A 16,259-nucleotide genomic window follows, 5' to 3' on the forward strand; every position below is an offset into this window, starting at 1 on the left:
ATTCGAGATCAAATTAATTTTTTTTACCAATTGTACTCAAAATATAGGGTCGGTTATTTGCGGGAAGCACCTTGAAACTGTAGCAAATAAATTCTGAACAAAAAGATAAAACGATTATCTAAAGATCCCAAAATGATGAACTGGACTGAAAATTGTAAGATGTATTAAATTGTAAGATCTTAAAAAAGCCACTATACGATGCTTCAAAAGAAACTCTGTTGAGTTTTTAAGATTAATAAATTTTTCTAAAAGCTTATTTGTCTCAAAATCTTGAAAATGGTGCTTTTTGACCAATTTTTCATCCCAATTTTTCATAGAAAAACAGCCATAACTTTTGATGCATTAATTCAGAAAAATTTTCCGAAAAATTTAAAACATTTCAATTCTTTGGGACAGTTTGAATAAACTTTGAAACATTAAAACTTAGCACTTTTTATTAAAGAAGGTAAAATGCAACATATTATTATTAACGTCTTTTTAAAGTTCATACCGTCATTTTTGCAATTCAATTCTTATTTACTCTTAAGGGATTTGATTAAAAAGCAATTTATAAGGGCAATTCTTTGTTAAAAGTGCCAAAGAACCTAAAACATTTTTATGTTCAAATACTAATATCAATTTTTCGACTATGGCCAGAGCCCTTAAAGGAAGAAACGTTGGCGGAAATAAAATTCACCGGATTTACATCAAGACCGCCAAATCAAGTTTTCGTGCGATATCTCAGCTGCCCCTTTCAACCAGATTAACTTGAGGAATCAATGTATCTAATGGAGAGAAGTGGGTTTAATATTTTTCATCAGTAGTACAATTTACATCTATAATAATTTTTAAATAATAAAAAACTTTAAACATATTTATACATTTTGTTATCGAAAAAAGTACTAAATCTAACCTAAGTAAATGAAATAAACTGTTGCTAAATTGAAGTTATTCAAGGTTATATTTACAAAATTACGTCGTAGGTCAAGGAAGAAGTATTTCTATTTCATCTTTAGTCCATAAAAAAGTTTTCTATATCATTAGGCTTCACCGGAGGCTAAAATAACTAGATTGAAAAAAATGTATATTTTCAAAGCGTTTGCTTGTTTGTAAATATACACATTTCTTGAAAAACCATCACCCTATAACATGTAAATACAATTTAAGCTAAAAAATATTATGGAAGAAAGGTTAAATCTTCGTCCCTGTGTATTCCAGGCTTTATTTACGTTACTGATCAAAAAACATCAAAAAGCTGATAATACACAAAGAACGAGGTTGGAAAGGTTACACTCTCATGAGCCAAGGGCTAAAATTAAATATTTAGATGTTATCCTGCTTATGTGATCAAATTTATATTATGAACTTGAGGTTCAGTTTTACAAGAGCAGCCGCCGGCTGAGATATCTGTTCTGTTCTTTTTTTCCAGGAGAGTAAATTTTTTGGATAAATCTAGCAGAGACTTTCCTCAAAACACCCAGGTAAAATCCAGGGATCGCCTCAAAGACATCTGTTCTTAAAATCCAGGAGCACATTTTAAGGAAATACACATACAATTTTCCAGCAGACAATCTGTTCAGAAAATCCAGGAGCTAAATTGTGAAAAACACAACCAGATGCCAGATTTTTTTTCCAGGGAGCTTCATAATTTTCTGAAAAGGTCTCATTTTCTAGGAGCATTTTACTCTTAGGTGCCAAATAAACGCCCCCCCCCCCGCTTGTTAATTTTTCGAAAATTTTCCAACCCCTCCGGACCTTATTAGGACCCCCCGTTTATTAATTTTTAAGAATATATTTTCAGTTGACAAAAAGAAGTACCCTTATTTGGCTCCAAAATGCCTGATTTTAGCCTATATTTACCTCATTTTTGGGTTTTCAGAAGTACAATTACCAACCCCCCCCCCGGCAATTAGGTCCCCCCCGTTTATTAAAATTTCGAAAATTTTCCAACCACCCCGTTTATTCGAACCCCCCCCCGTTTATTTGGCACCTAAGAGTAACTTTCTTAGAGAATAGCTGTTATATTTTTCCAGAAGCATAATATTTCTAGAGAACAGATCTACATTTTCCAGGAGTCCCATTTTTTCCCAGAACAGATGATATAATCCAGGAGAGCCCAGGATACAGAACAGATAGTTTTTTTCCAGGACAAAGGGACCTCAAGAACAGATATTTCATACTTTCTAGCCGGTGGCTGCTCTTTATTTAACCTAGGTGTCTAAGTAACGAGTGTGGGTAAATAGTAAATAGATCTGGTAAAATAGGACTGCCTAAATTTTTGAAAATCGTGCAATAAACAGGACTGATATTTAAATTTGAGATCTTAATTCTGCTCGATTGTACGAATGGTACAGTAACCTCTTTAAATAAAACAAGTTAAAATCCTATCTATTGCTTTCAAAGACATTCAACCAGCGAATAAATACGTCAGTAGCAATAAGGATATCGTTACTAAGAACCAATTACCACGCTTGGCGTATGAACGACTCGACTTGTTACAACCTGGAGTATTGCAACAATATACCTGAAACAGTGGATAACATTTTCATATTAGATTCCAATTCAAAAATCAGACCACCTGACGAATTACTAGTCGACTCTCGCTAGTTCGAACTCGAACGGGGAAATCTTTTCTGTTCGAATTACAAAGAGATTCGAATAAAAATAAAAGGTATATTCAGAAGGATTCTCCTTGATGGAAACTGGGACTAAGATCCAATTATAGAAAGATACGAATAATAGAAGTTCGAATAAGCGAGAGCCTTACTGTATAGAAAAGGCATGAACCGATAGGAGATCATCATCATACCTTACAGAGCTTGCCACCACCATGACAACCATTCTTTTCATTACACATACTGCTCTTCATGCAATTCTTACCAACGGATATCACACCTTCTGAAGACACAGATTCAAAGATATAACATGTGGATTCGTTCCTAAGGTTCCCTTCACACCCTGGTACCAACGTTTGACGTTCCTCGCAATCTTCGAGTGATTTCTTACTGCCACAAATGTAACACGGTAATGAGCCCAACACTGAAAGATAGAAAAGATTCCTACATGATAAGATCCTTAACATCAAGCTTTTAAATTGTATTTATGGTCGGTCTATGAGTCTATCTCGCCTGATGATTCCACAGATAATGTTTATTCACCTAATTCCCTTCTACTATTAGCTGCATAAAATGTATTTGATAAACTTCTTATTTTTTAAAGGTAGTACTTTTTGGTTTCATTTCTGTTCTTGATAGGCACGAAATCGATGAGTTATTTCGAAGTGGATGTTCTAGGGACTGTGAATTTATATAACTCCTCTAACATAAGGTCATGACTTATAACACCCCTGTGTCAAAGTCTCGGTGAGACCCCAGCCACACTGGAAAATTTGGCCAAAATTCCATCCTCGGTGGGAGAAATACCCTACATTTTCAGCCTCACTGGAAAATTGACTTTAATTTCATCCTCATTTATAATTCTATAGAAAAAATTACACTCCAAAACCATCCCATTGTAATTTTTTACCAGAGAACAATAGTACCGGGTGTCCCAAAAAAAACTTTACATGTCTTCAAATGCTAATATTTTGACGTATTTTTGTTAAAGCACTTCGTATATCTAGTAACAATCTATCAATCATTTTTGTTGAGCTATATGCTGATGAAGTCACGAAAGATGACGAAAATTTCAACTTAAGCAGTCGCTTCATTTTTCTGTTTTCTATATTTGATGCTTCAACATTTTACGTTTTCTAGTAACAATCTATATTTGGAAGAAATCCTAGTGGGGATAGAAGTTCCATTGGGGCTGTGAGACAGGGGTGTCTTATACCTTGCTTCGATATACTCACATTACCCTTAGGACTGGCACCTGCTATCCAAGAGTAATGTTTTCAAGAGTTTTCGAAAGGTCTATACAGGTTTTCCGGTATGGAAATAAGTTTTAATATTTTTGTTGAATGTTTGAATTGGCAATTTTATCATGAAACATGACGGAAGCTTTCTAATGTTTACGTTGAGAAACCCTCGTCATATTGTTTCTCATCCTTAGGCAAGAATTTTGAATGAACAGTCTTTTGACGGGACAGGAAACATGAGGCGTGTTCGTCCCATCCAACTAGTTAGTCTCATACTCTATATCACCCAAATAAATCCTTTTTCTTTTATAAGAGCAATTTTATAGGAATATGGAGGCTCAAAATCGCTAAAAAATAAGAGTCTGAAATTACTGAATTTCAATTAATTTAGGGGTTACAGTAGTAAAAACCGGGTAAAAAGCCTACAATACCTAATAACGCCCTAATAACAAATAAGAACAGGATAAGAACGATTTGAGACTAGAATAGCAAAAAAAAAAAAAAAAAAACAGAAAAGCCTTCAGCAAAATTTTACTGGTTCTTATAAAAAGAAAAGAGTGTATTGTTTAGTTCTGTAAGTAGAACTGAAGAATGTAGTTTGAGAAAAGATATTCGTGATATTTTATAAAAGTTACATTATACAGAGCTCTTAGAGTAGCCAATTTCTTATAGAAATTATTGTGCAAAATAAACAAGCAGTCAGAACATTTTTATGAATTGCTTGCAAAAAAACAAACATAATTAAAGCGATACCTTGTTAGAAGAATGATTTTGAGTTGAAGAATACTATAAGGATTTTTTCTACAGAACTAAAAACAGACATTTTCCTCTTATTGAAACTTAAATTTCGAAAGTTAGGAAAAAGGTCTCCAAAATGTCTATACTTGCCACAAAAAAAACCAAATTGAATTGATTTGAGCTCGTCAAAAATTACATTTTTTTTTGCTAAATTATAGGAAAACTACAAAGTTAGAAAAGTAAGTAAAATTTAAAGATTTTCAAGCGAAATTTCACTATTGAGAGAAACAAGGAAAAAATTACTTACAAGGGAATGCGAATTTGCGCCTCGGGTTTAAACTACCAGCCTCGATAACAAAAAGAGAAATTTTGCTGGACTGTAAAAGTTGGTATTTACCAAATTCAGTTGATTTTGAAAATACTTAAAACAAGAAAACTTACCAAGATTTTCTGCCATAATTGAAAATAAAAAGCAAACTTCCATCAAAAACCTTCTCATGATTGCAAATTTGTATAAAACCAGATTCTCTGAGCAGTCCTAAATGAAGTCAAAAATAATATGAAAAATTTCTACCAATTCTGACTTCTACTCTGAACAGTAATGTGAAGCTCTCATTGACTTTTACCATCAATGATATGTCAAAAAAATCTAAGTGGTGTTTACTTTCATAACAAGTTAACTTTTTAATCTATATATACACCTAGTTGGTTGAAACTTGTCCATTTTCTTACCCTCGGAAGACTCTATTTACACTTACTACATTGACATTATATGATTTTGGCTATTTCCACTCTTTATTTTTATCCAAACAATTGAACCAGAAAATACCAAAAAATTGAGAATTAAGAACATTTAAAGAAAAACTATTGGTCTGGCAATTAATGCATTTCAGGCAAATTCAGGGTAAAAATTAGCATTAATAACTATCCTTAACCCCCCCCCCCAAAAAAAAACAACTGCATATAAACAATTAGAGGCCTAAAGTGCTGAAAAAAACTCAATAAAAATTAACAGGTCCTTATAAAAACGAAAAAGACTGTTTCAATACAACGTAAAATTCATTCCAGTTTTATTCCGAATGTGAAAAAACGCACTACGTCACAAGTTTTATCCGAACTACTTATCCCCTTACTAAATACTTACCCCCTTTTACAGAATCCTCTTTTAGAAATAATTAAGTTTTCTTTTTTTAGGGCTCTTTCTTTAAAAAACTTTCAAAACAAATTAATTAGGGAATGAAAAGAAATTATATATTTTAACCGCCGGCTTAAGAGAAGTATTGGGTCGAAAATTTGAAAGAAGGCCCCACCCAGAAAATAAAAAAACTGTAGATAAATCAGCTCACAAGTAATGAAGAGACGATTATTCAAAGAAAAACATATACCAAAGGCAAGGTAGAAATGAGTTAAAGTTGACTTTTTACCATTAAATATCTCAGTATAAAAAAGACTAGGTTCTACTTATTTCGTTGTGATTGGTTAAGTGAGAAAAGGACTTGACTTGGTTAATGGGTGTTAACATTAATAATTGATTAAACTTGTTACACAATTTCGCAAACTCTGAAATCCATAAGTAAAAAAATAAAGTAAACCACTATTTATTGACGATTTTGAGAGGTGCTTAACTTAAAATCAACTTTAAGCTCATTTAATAATCAACTTATTATTGCTACAACAAAAAAAAACTTGAAAACCTTGCAATAAAATTCTTTTTCGAGAATCTGGGAATCATGCAACGAAGTTTGAAGGACTGTCAAGTCACTTGAAATCTTTCAGCTCACACAAGTCAAAAACTGTGTAAAAATTAAATTATTCTGCAAAGGTAAAATAAAAAATTTCCAAGAAGGAATCCTATTGTTTTGAGATATGTTGCCTAATACAAACTTATTTTATTTTAAACAACCCACACAAGAAAGCCAAGGAATAGACTACTAAAACCGAAAAGGGCCGTAAAGATTTCATAATTACTAAAAATAAGACAAAGATAGAGAGAGATAATGGAAGAGGGCACAAGTGATATGCAATGACAATTCATGATTTATCTTTCGAAGAAAACCGATATATACTAACATGAATCGGCTTTGGAAAAATCATTACATTTGAATACAAGATACAAAAACAAATTCACGCTACATACTCAAAACCATCCATCCTGCAAAGTGGTTTTTAAAAATGAAAAATCTAAAAAAATAATTCGTACAAAAATATAAATAACCTGGTAGAAAAGTAAAAAAATATTTAAAAAAATAAATTCATAAAAAAAAATTCTATTGGAAAAAATGCTTATAGCCCTTGTTTTCTGGATTTATTTATTAGTCTTTCTAATTTCGAAATATTATCTCGAACAATTTGATTGGATGGTTCAATTCGCAATGCATCTTGGTACTGGAGCATTGCTGATTCATATTCACCCTGAAATGGAGAAGGGTGCTATTCTGACAAGTACATTATGACGTAATGAAGTGTTATGAAGATTTGCGCCCAATTAACGAAAATGTTGGATATTGCAATGTATCTTTCTCATTAAGTTTCGAAAAAGAGGGACGAGATGGAGTTTTTACAAGCTCTTATTTGATTTGTTTGGTCGTTAATCAGTACCACACGCTTTTTATATAAGAATGGTGTAAATCCATTTCATCATGGATATTCTTAACTTTTTTGGGAAAATCATCCTAAAATATTTTTACTGTATTCTTAAGTTAGGATCCTAAATCAGACTTTTAGTACATACGTCTCAAGCATAAAATAGCATTTTTGTGAAAGGAGTGAGCCCTATTGGGGGTAAGTGACAATCTATAATTGAAAATACTCTAAAAATGGCATTCTTAGCTTGAGTAGCAAAATTCCATGATGGTGATATTCTTAGCACTATTCTTAATTTTTTGGCCATTTTCATCATGGACATTCTTATAAAGTGTATTTTAATAAAAAAAAAACGTGTAAAACATTTTTGTTACTTTTTCTAAAGAACGCGTTATTTTCATTACTTCAAGGGTTCAAATGACATTAAAGTATCTTATAAAAACTCCATCTCATCTGGAAAAAGATTTTTCGACTTGGAAATTGCTTCCAGAAGAAGTGAAAGGGAGGAAGCTTGATTTCCATATAAAGAAAATTGACGAAAACTTATTATCACCATTCTCGTTGCTCGTTGCTCTTCTATGAGCTTTGCTGAATACACTCATGAATATAAATTTTTCTTAGAATAATCTAATCTAATAATGTGTAGTAATAGTGTATCATAGGATCAGGATAAACGAATAAATAAGGTGCAAGTTACCTGTAAGGAAAAACCAGTATATTATACATCAAAATGTAAACTAAGCCTTATTAGAAGAAATTTATTTGGTGTAAAAACACACAGTATTTGAAAAGAAATAGTATCAAGTATCCGATAGCTTATATACAAGAAAAGTTATTGTGTAATGAATGACACAAATAGTCATTCCGAGATAAGTAAAACCTTTTGAAGGACCTTTTTTCCTTGATCCAATCTTTAACTTGTAGTCTAGACTTCCCAATAATTTTAAAGTTTTATACAACTGCAATTCACAGTAAACAATGGCACCCGTCACCGTATTCTAAATATACCGTTTACGGGTGTAAAGTAAGGGTAAAAATCGTAAATTTTCTTCGTCGCCAAACCATGGTGGACGACATGATTTTATGGCCCCCTCAATTTGAATCGCTAGCCGGGGGCCATGTACCTTTTAAGAATTGGTGGCTTGTCAAAGAGGTTATTTACGAAGATTCTATCCTTACCAAGATTTAACATCAATAAGTTCCTTACTTGTATATGATAAATGGTTCCCAAATTAATTAACGCATCCATGTTTCGTCCATTTTTATGGATGAGATGACGATAAATCTAAAAATATAATTACAAAAACATTTTCTTTTGTCTGTCTGCGAATTGGGAGCGGAAACCTAAAACAGGGGTTTTGCTTTGTTTTTGGTAGGCTGGCGAATGAAAAATTAACTCGATTTCTGGATTCTAGGCCGGCGAATTTTTAGCACGCGCAGTATATTGATTAGCGTAAATATGTACTTGAGGCGGCGAACCGAACTTTTCGAAAGGCGAATTGTAATTTTTTTAGTGTTCTAGGATAGAAATGGCTGATGATAATCGCTAGTTTGGCGAATTCAAGAGAAAGGTTTATCCAGAGAATCAGAATCTAAAGATACTATGACGGGGCTCCATTGAGCAGACGTAACTATTTCAAAAATTGACACAAGATCTTTTCTTGTTGTTAAAAGAAATTTGAGCTTTATGACATGTTGAATTGAGATGAATGTGTTTTGTAAGTGATAAAAATAATCATTATCAGGTGTTAGGATCATTGAGTTTAAAGCCCGAAGGGCTAGAGCAGAATCTCTAACCATTCCCAGGCAAGATGAAGCCACTTATTTCCCATCCATAACGCGCCTAGAGCGTGCCGTAATCATGACGACGGATTGTGTCTAGCGGTTCCTTTGTTTTTGAGGACTGCAATAGATTTTATTTTCAATCCGGCATTTGTGTAAAACCACGCGCGGGCGTTCTGCATGGGAAATAAATAGTTTCATTTCCCATCCAGGAGTCTCGAGTCTAGCCCTTCTTGCTTGGAAGTCAATGGTTAGGATGTTTTAAAAATCAGCTATTGAGAAAATGATTCGTTAACAGCTAAATAATTCGGGTGCACAGATCATTACGTGCATGCGTGAAACAACGAGGGTGGATGCATTGTGGAATGCCAACTTTTTAAAAAATGAATCGCAGTTCAAATTTGAGAGGTTCTTGAGTACTTCGAGTAGTACTTTTAAAAACAAAATAAAGATTGGTTTCTGTCAATCATATCATACAAGTTTGCTAAAGGCCGGTCTCCACTTGCGCGCGCTTTGGTCGCGTTATTGGCCAAAAGAAAAATGAAGCAACTCCATTGGTGCGATCTGACGTAACGGTTGAAAAAAGTTGAAATGTGTTTTATGACGTAATCTTTTTTCCCAGCAAAAAGGATTGAAGCCAAAAAGTGCGATCACAGCGCGCGCAAGTGGAGACCGGCCTTAAGACACGTTTTTGTTTCTGTTATTCTTCAATAATGACATTGCCAGAAACTTCTTACCTTTATCGCTTCAGCATACGATTTGGTGTTTCTCAAAATATTGGCTTTGAACAACAAAACTCGTTGATCGCCAGGAGAAATCTTCAAAGCGCGTTCAATCGCCACTTTCCCCTAAAAAACGGCAAGTGGATGGTCTTAAAAAAGCAAATGCGTTTGTTTCCAAACTTTTCATTTCAAAAACTCTTAGCGAAGGTCAAATTGAAACACAAAGACATCAACGATATCCCACTAATACGGGTCACACCAGTTTTAAATAAGTTTTGGGTTTTTAGTGTAATTCCCTAAATTAGTAAACTTTTGAAAGTCTACAGAACTTCTAAAGTATTTCAATTTGAAGTCTACTTTCCTGTCCTTGTAATATCAGTGCCGTAGCCACAAATTATATTTTAGGGGGGCCCTATAAGTTTATAGTATCTAAGGAGGCCCCACCATGGTTGGGGTCGACGGGCCAGAAATTTTTTGGACTTCATACCCTCCAGATTGGCTAAAACTGCCTCTCCGAAAGTCAATTTTTAGCAAAAGGCAAGTAGAAATCGCGTGCATATTAGTATATTTTCAAATCATAAGACTATCATCTTAAATAGTTAGTGCATTACATTTTCAAAAAGTAAATAAACAGACAACGTTGACGGTTTTCTTAACACTAACCTTCTGATATTCTTGAGTGTCGACCAGGAAATTGATCAAAAGATGATGTGATTGCATATCACTGGGTTGTTCTTGGATGTTGCCATCCACCAAGCGGATGGCTTCACGATGCTCTCTCAACGCAAATAACACTATAGCCTGTAATACAAATCATGAATTATCATCAATATTGCTAACTAATTTTGATGTCATTGCAATGTCAAAAAAGTTTGTCAATACGTCACTTTCAACCAACCAGTTGTTTGGTCCGTGGAAGACATTGTAATGGTGAATACTTTTTTAAGCAAAAATGGCGCATTATTTTGCTTCGCCTACCGCTGCTTGGAAAAGATAGAGTAGCTCTATCTAGTGTTTTATATAAGATATCCGTGTCATAGTTACGGTCGGTTTTTACTGTGTGCTAACGTGTGATAGTGTGCGATAAAAACCTGTTTGTCACACACGATCACGAAAAGAGTTTTTTCACGCGTTATATCACACTGTGACAACGTGCGATAATGTGTTCTTGGATTGAAATTAATTTCAAAAAAGAATTCTGTGAGATATATACCTATAGATATACAAACTAAATTATACCGAGATATTACCATATAACACCTTTATCACACGTATTTCAAACAACTGCAGTCTCTTCGATTGTCAGACGACTATTCTCATCACTGAAAGCTGAACACGTAATTTCTATGCTACACCTAGAAAGCTTTAGTATGGTATATATGATATCATGTCACAAAACTTACGTAGTTTCGCTTGTGTTCTGCATTCGGTGAAATCTGCATCAACTTTTCATACAAATCTCTCGATTTTTGAAATTCTCTTCTTTCATAATAGAGCAATGCAAGATTTTGGTAAGCTTTGGATGATTTTGGATGCGCTAAAATAGCTCTAAAATGATAATATCAATCGAGGATATGATAAAGAAGTTTGGGAAGGACCCATACTAGTATGAAACTTTTCAATTTTTTTTTAGCTTAAACAGGACATGAGCATTTAAATCAAATTATGTAAAAATATAATTTCATTCATTGTAATTAATCTAATTTGGATGACAAAAAGTGAACCTTTGGTATAATGTCACTGCCATTTCATTGTTGCCAGCTTTCTTGTAAACCGTTGCCAACTTATTTAGAATATTCTCATTTTTGGGATCTTTGGTCAATAAGTTGGAATAGATATTGATGGCTTCTTTTTGGTAGCCTAAATTAAAATATGGGTTGAAAGTATTCTTTCACTTGTGACAGAAAATTGAATAGGAACAAATACAACAGTGGAATAGCCTCCCCCTTTTTTACCCCTCGTCACGTTACGACTAATGACTATAACCTATACTAGATGTCACGGCTTTTATCTACGCAGAATGTCTATTCCACTTTGCGATAGTTTTGAATGTTTGGTTTCTCGATTTTGGTTTTTCCATTATTGATGTGAGCTTTTTCAGGACCCTGCCGACGCACCGGACTTAACGAACACCGGACACGCGACAGTCCGGTGCAAAATGATAATTTTTTTTACCACCGGACAATTTCTACACCGGACTTAAGGAAGTCGGATGTCCGGTGTCGGAGAAGGATATTTTTCCCACCGGACAATCAAAACACCGGACATGGCCAGTCCGGTGGGTCCGGTGTTTCTTAATTTTTGTTTCATAAATGTCCGGCGTCCAAAATTCCCTGTATGCAACACCGGACTGACACCGGACTTATTGCGTCCGGTGTAGCGAAAGGATACTTTTTGCCACCGGACAAATACACCGGACAGTCCGGTGCGTCGGCAGGGTCTGGGCATGGTGATAGCCTTTAAACCCATCAACATTGATACTAGGGTGGGGGGAGGAGTGAATATTCTTGCCACAATATTTAGTCACAGATTGTAGGTAAAATTTAAGTCAAGCTCGGGGGAGGGGGGGAAGGCTCATGAAGATCTAAGTGAAATATGTTATAAGTTTTAGTATAAAATAACAATCATGGAATTCAACTTTGTTGGTTGAGATAAAGACCACTCGACCACTTAAAGATGATCTCTATTATAAAGATATTAGTATTGTAAACTGAAAAAAAAACTTAGAAAAAGACGTGGGAAAAACGATAAAGAATCTCAAGATTTTCAACCGAAACTAGATTTTCAATTGAAACAAAATGAAAACTTTCGATTCTTTCAGAGAATATTTTGACCTGGGTCAACTTTAGTATTAAAATATTTTCAGCGAAGAATTTTTCATTTTGAATTCAGTAAAGGATTTGATTTTAAAGAATACTCAATAAGTAATAAAAGATACTCGACTCAAAATCTTGGTAGGGATTATAAGGAATTGTAATAGAAATCAGTTTTTTGCAAGAACTAATGTGCAATACCTTGTTTTTGCAAAATGGCTGCAAAGTTATGATTGACTTGATAATTGTCTTGGTGTTCTTTGTGCAACATTTGGTAAAGTTTGATTGACTCTGCTGCTCGTCCAAGCTCATTGAGACTATCCGCTAACAATAGTTTTGCATCAAAGTACGTTGGTTTTAAGCTGAGAAGTAAAATAAAGTTAAAAAATATGAATTATGTTTGCTGGCTGGGAAAACATAACATTAATTTAGCTTAAGAACAGTTCACTTTTTATACCACTTCTCTATTACAGCTTTCCGCAATAGTAAAATATTTTTCCGATTGTTTTATGGGAATGAAAATAACGGTAAAGAGTCTTGAGAAATAAAGCAAAAACAAAATAGCTCAAAAGCGTATTGCACATCCAATTAGTTTATTTAGTGACGTCCAGGGAAGGGACCATGGAATAAGATCAATTTTGCTGAGAACGGTGCAAGTTTCACAATTTAACGAGAAAAATCAAACAAATATCTATTTTTGGCATTATACAATACATTAAATATTACATACATTTCTTAAGCATTAAAGTGATGCATAATATTTAGCTTAGGTGACATATTTTGTAGCCACACCCACCAATTAATAAAATCAGTCCCCATCCAAATAGGTTCCTTTAACAATAGCGATACATGATACATAAAAGAAGTGACAATCAACTTCGACAAAAAAACAAACCTGAGACATGTCTTCAAAATATCACATGCTTTCTCGTACTCTCCTCTACTTCTAAAATTAACAAAAACGTTCATTCATTACTTTTAACGCAATGTCTATGTTTCATCTTTAACACCTCAAGTTTTCAAGACAAAAAAATTATCATTAGAGGCTAACAAGATATAAGATTTTGAATATTTTAAACAACCAAATCCACCAAAAATGTTATTGCAAATTTCTGAAAGAAAGGGTCAGATTTTAGGTTTGCCATTTTAAAAAGAAGGGCGTCTCCATTGCGATGCCATTTCGGTTAGTTTTTTTATACCAGTTAAATAACTTAGCTAAATACAGTTCGCAAAGCGTTTTTGAGGTTGGGTGGATCATTTTAATTTTCTTGCAATAAATCTTTCCCTAATAAATCTTTCGCTAATAAAAAGCCGTACCTAAAATATGACATCCCAAACGAAGGACAATATTTGTTACCTATAAATATGGGCAATGTTGAACATTGCACGGTAATGACCAGGTGTGTGTTTGATGGCTTCATTGAAGTGATATTCTGCAACCTATTGGAAGAGAATAAAACTGAGATGTGAAATCTTAACAGGTCACGCATCCTAGCAAATGATACATACTAACATAATAGTAAAATCAAGATACTTCAACATTTTTTCAAGCTTTTTAGACGATCTTTTTTGTTTGTAATATACATATACATAACTATTAAAGTAGTAAGAAGAACATTTCACCCCTGGTTGATCATTCTGCAACAGTGTACCGAGATTGTTGTGTGAACTGGAATGTGGTGGGTATAACCTACAAAAGAAGGATTGGATAGTGTTTTTGGAAAAAATCTCAAATATCAAGAACAGAAATATGACTGCAAATATGTGCTAATGAAGACCTGGATTTAGCCTAGAAAATATAGGCTAGATTGATCCAGTCATTTCGTTTAATCTGCTGTTTAGTTGTAACTGAATATTATTCCAATGCAATCTTCAAAATCCGTAACTATAAAAATACTTCACCGAAAACGCTATATTGCCATAATCTGTGTCTTAGCCTTGTGAATAGAGGCTTAGTTAACTAGGCTAGCCTGAATGCTCCTCTTTCCCCTTAGTCATTCTCTTTCATTGCCCAGCATTTTAAGCAGAGAGGCATCTAGTACAATTTTCGAATCTTTGATACTATGCATCGTACCCGAATACTCATCCTTTACACTAAGACCATGTTCACACGGTACGTTCCGTTTCGTTCCGAAACACTGTGTGAACGTCAAAATTGGTACAAAGCAAAACAGATCGAAACGGTTTTGCTCCACTATTTTCATCGGAACGGAACTGCTCCGTTTTCTTGCTCCAAAACTCCACATACAACACCGGGGCGATACGGAACCGTAACGTCTGAACATGGTCTAACGGTGCACTAAGTAGTAGTAAACACGAGGTTACTCTTAGGTTCCAAATAAACGGGCCCCCCCCGCTTGTTAATTTTTCGAAAATTTTCCAACCCCCCCGGACCTTATTAGGACCCCCCCGTTTATTAATCTCTAAGAATATTTTCAGCTGTCAAAAAGAAGGCCCCTTATTTTGCTCTAAATAGCCTGATTTTAGCCTAATTTTACCTTATTTTGGGGTTTCAGAAGTACAATTTCCAACCCCCCCGGCAATTAGGTCCCCCCCGTTTATTAAAATCTAGAAAATTTTCCAACCCCCCTGTTTATTCGAACCACCCCGTTTATTTGGAACCTAAGAGTAATCGAAAAAGTAGAGGAAGCCTCATTTTTTTCTTTTAGTTTTAGCATGTACGCAGCAATAAGAAATGAAACAACTAATTTTAAGTAACATCAGCAACCTCTTGACAGAAAAGCAAAATGATTGCCTGCATCTTTTGGGTGGTGATACATCTGTAGCTAATTTATTTTCCTTTAAATTTTATCAAAGGGCAGGTAAATAAATTACGTTCGATCCCTTTCAACTTTTAACTTACTCGACCGCCTTTTTATAATGATAAACAGCTTGTTCAGTTCGATTTTCGTCTTTGAGAAAATTAGCGTAGTTGTAGTGAGCTTTTGCATTGTGTGGTAAGGTGTGGACGCCTGCTCTGTAAAATAGGTATGATAAAATAAGTTTTTACAAGAATGTTGAAATCTAAATCTTCTTATGAATTTGCCTTAAGTTAAGTTATGTTTCTTAACGGATTCTCTCGATGTATACCTTAATTTAACAATATTATTTTATTTTCTTCAGGTTGTCCCAAAGCTTTAGCCTTGGATTTTTATTCATTTTTCTTGGGTGTGAAAAATTACTGTAAAATTTCTAGGGGGTAAAAGACTGATTTTAGTTCATCCACCGTCACTATAACATAAGGTACAAAAAGAAGTTTTCCAAGGATTCTTTTTGCAAATTTACCAGGGGGTATCTACACATTTCCAAGAATCTTTTTTTGACTTGAAAAGGTTCGTCCTCCCCCTTGTATAGAATATTTTATGGAATAGCCCATTTATTTGCACCACTTCTTAAAGGTACGTAAAGTCATTACATACTTCGGCATCACTGTTTATATTCTATTTAAACAACTTTGCCTATTGAATGAAACTTTTTTATGACTATTGATTTAGTCATACCTACCTAAACAGTGTCTCTCTTGTTTTCCAGACTCGATTGTAAGAAATCGTTTTGGAGGTGAAGAGAACGACTGCCATCCCAAACGTAAAGTAGAAGGTGTTTTTAAATTTTCCAACCTATTCCAAACCAGAGTGTAGAAAAAATTAAAGAGACCGTTTATTTGGTGCCACCCGAACGAAAGTAGAATTTTTCAAAATGTTAGCGAAAATTCAACAGAAAATAAAAATAAATTGAAAAAAAAAAAATAGAAAAAAGGAATAAAAAAATTAAAAAAACAGCTAAAAT

General features: G+C 34.1%; 1 protein-coding gene across 3 annotated transcripts; it reads right to left on the bottom strand.

Moving 5' to 3' along the window:
- Positions 1 to 1,974: 1,974 nt before the first annotated feature.
- LOC136817812 (protein O-mannosyl-transferase TMTC1-like) lies at positions 1,975 to 16,078 on the bottom strand. 3 transcript variants are annotated; one of them, XM_067074130.1, is made up of 14 exons: positions 15,978 to 16,078; positions 15,337 to 15,450; positions 14,097 to 14,163; positions 13,831 to 13,913; positions 13,369 to 13,419; positions 12,675 to 12,835; positions 11,385 to 11,520; positions 11,064 to 11,208; positions 10,324 to 10,461; positions 9,676 to 9,786; positions 8,364 to 8,441; positions 5,015 to 5,111; positions 2,789 to 3,018; positions 1,975 to 2,503 (listed from the first exon to the last, which is right to left on the bottom strand). In XM_067074130.1, the coding sequence occupies exons 1-14, from the start codon at positions 16,049 to 16,051 to the stop codon at positions 2,387 to 2,389; spliced, it is 1,602 nt and encodes a 533-aa protein (XP_066930231.1). In that variant the 5' UTR covers positions 16,052 to 16,078; the 3' UTR covers positions 1,975 to 2,386. The 3 variants fall into 3 exon arrangements, with proteins under 3 accessions (XP_066930231.1, XP_066930233.1, XP_066930234.1); XM_067074132.1 differs by lacking the exons at positions 1,975 to 2,503; positions 2,789 to 3,018; positions 5,015 to 5,111 and adding an exon at positions 6,402 to 6,985; XM_067074133.1 differs by lacking the exons at positions 1,975 to 2,503; positions 2,789 to 3,018; positions 5,015 to 5,111 and adding an exon at positions 7,573 to 7,853.
- Between the last annotated feature and the right edge of the window lie 181 nt (positions 16,079 to 16,259).

This window comes from Clytia hemisphaerica, unplaced genomic scaffold (genome assembly GCF_902728285.1).
Source record: "Clytia hemisphaerica strain Z4C2 unplaced genomic scaffold, Clytia hemisphaerica genome assembly, whole genome shotgun sequence".
Lineage (NCBI taxonomy): Eukaryota > Metazoa > Cnidaria > Hydrozoa > Leptothecata > Clytiidae > Clytia > Clytia hemisphaerica.

Excerpts from the sequence above, each read along its gene's own strand:
- LOC136817812 (XM_067074130.1), bottom strand. The coding sequence starts at position 16,051 with ATGGCAGTCGTTCTCTTCACCTCCAAAACGATTTCTTACAATCGAGTC. Across the intron at positions 13,914-14,096 it reads TGCAGAATGATCAACCAGGG|GTTGCAGAATATCACTTCAA; the intron begins GTGAAATGTTCT and ends CTCTTCCAATAG. Across the intron at positions 8,442-9,675 it reads CGTATGCTGAAGCGATAAAG|ATTTATCGTCATCTCATCCA; the intron begins GTAAGAAGTTTC and ends TTATATTTTTAG.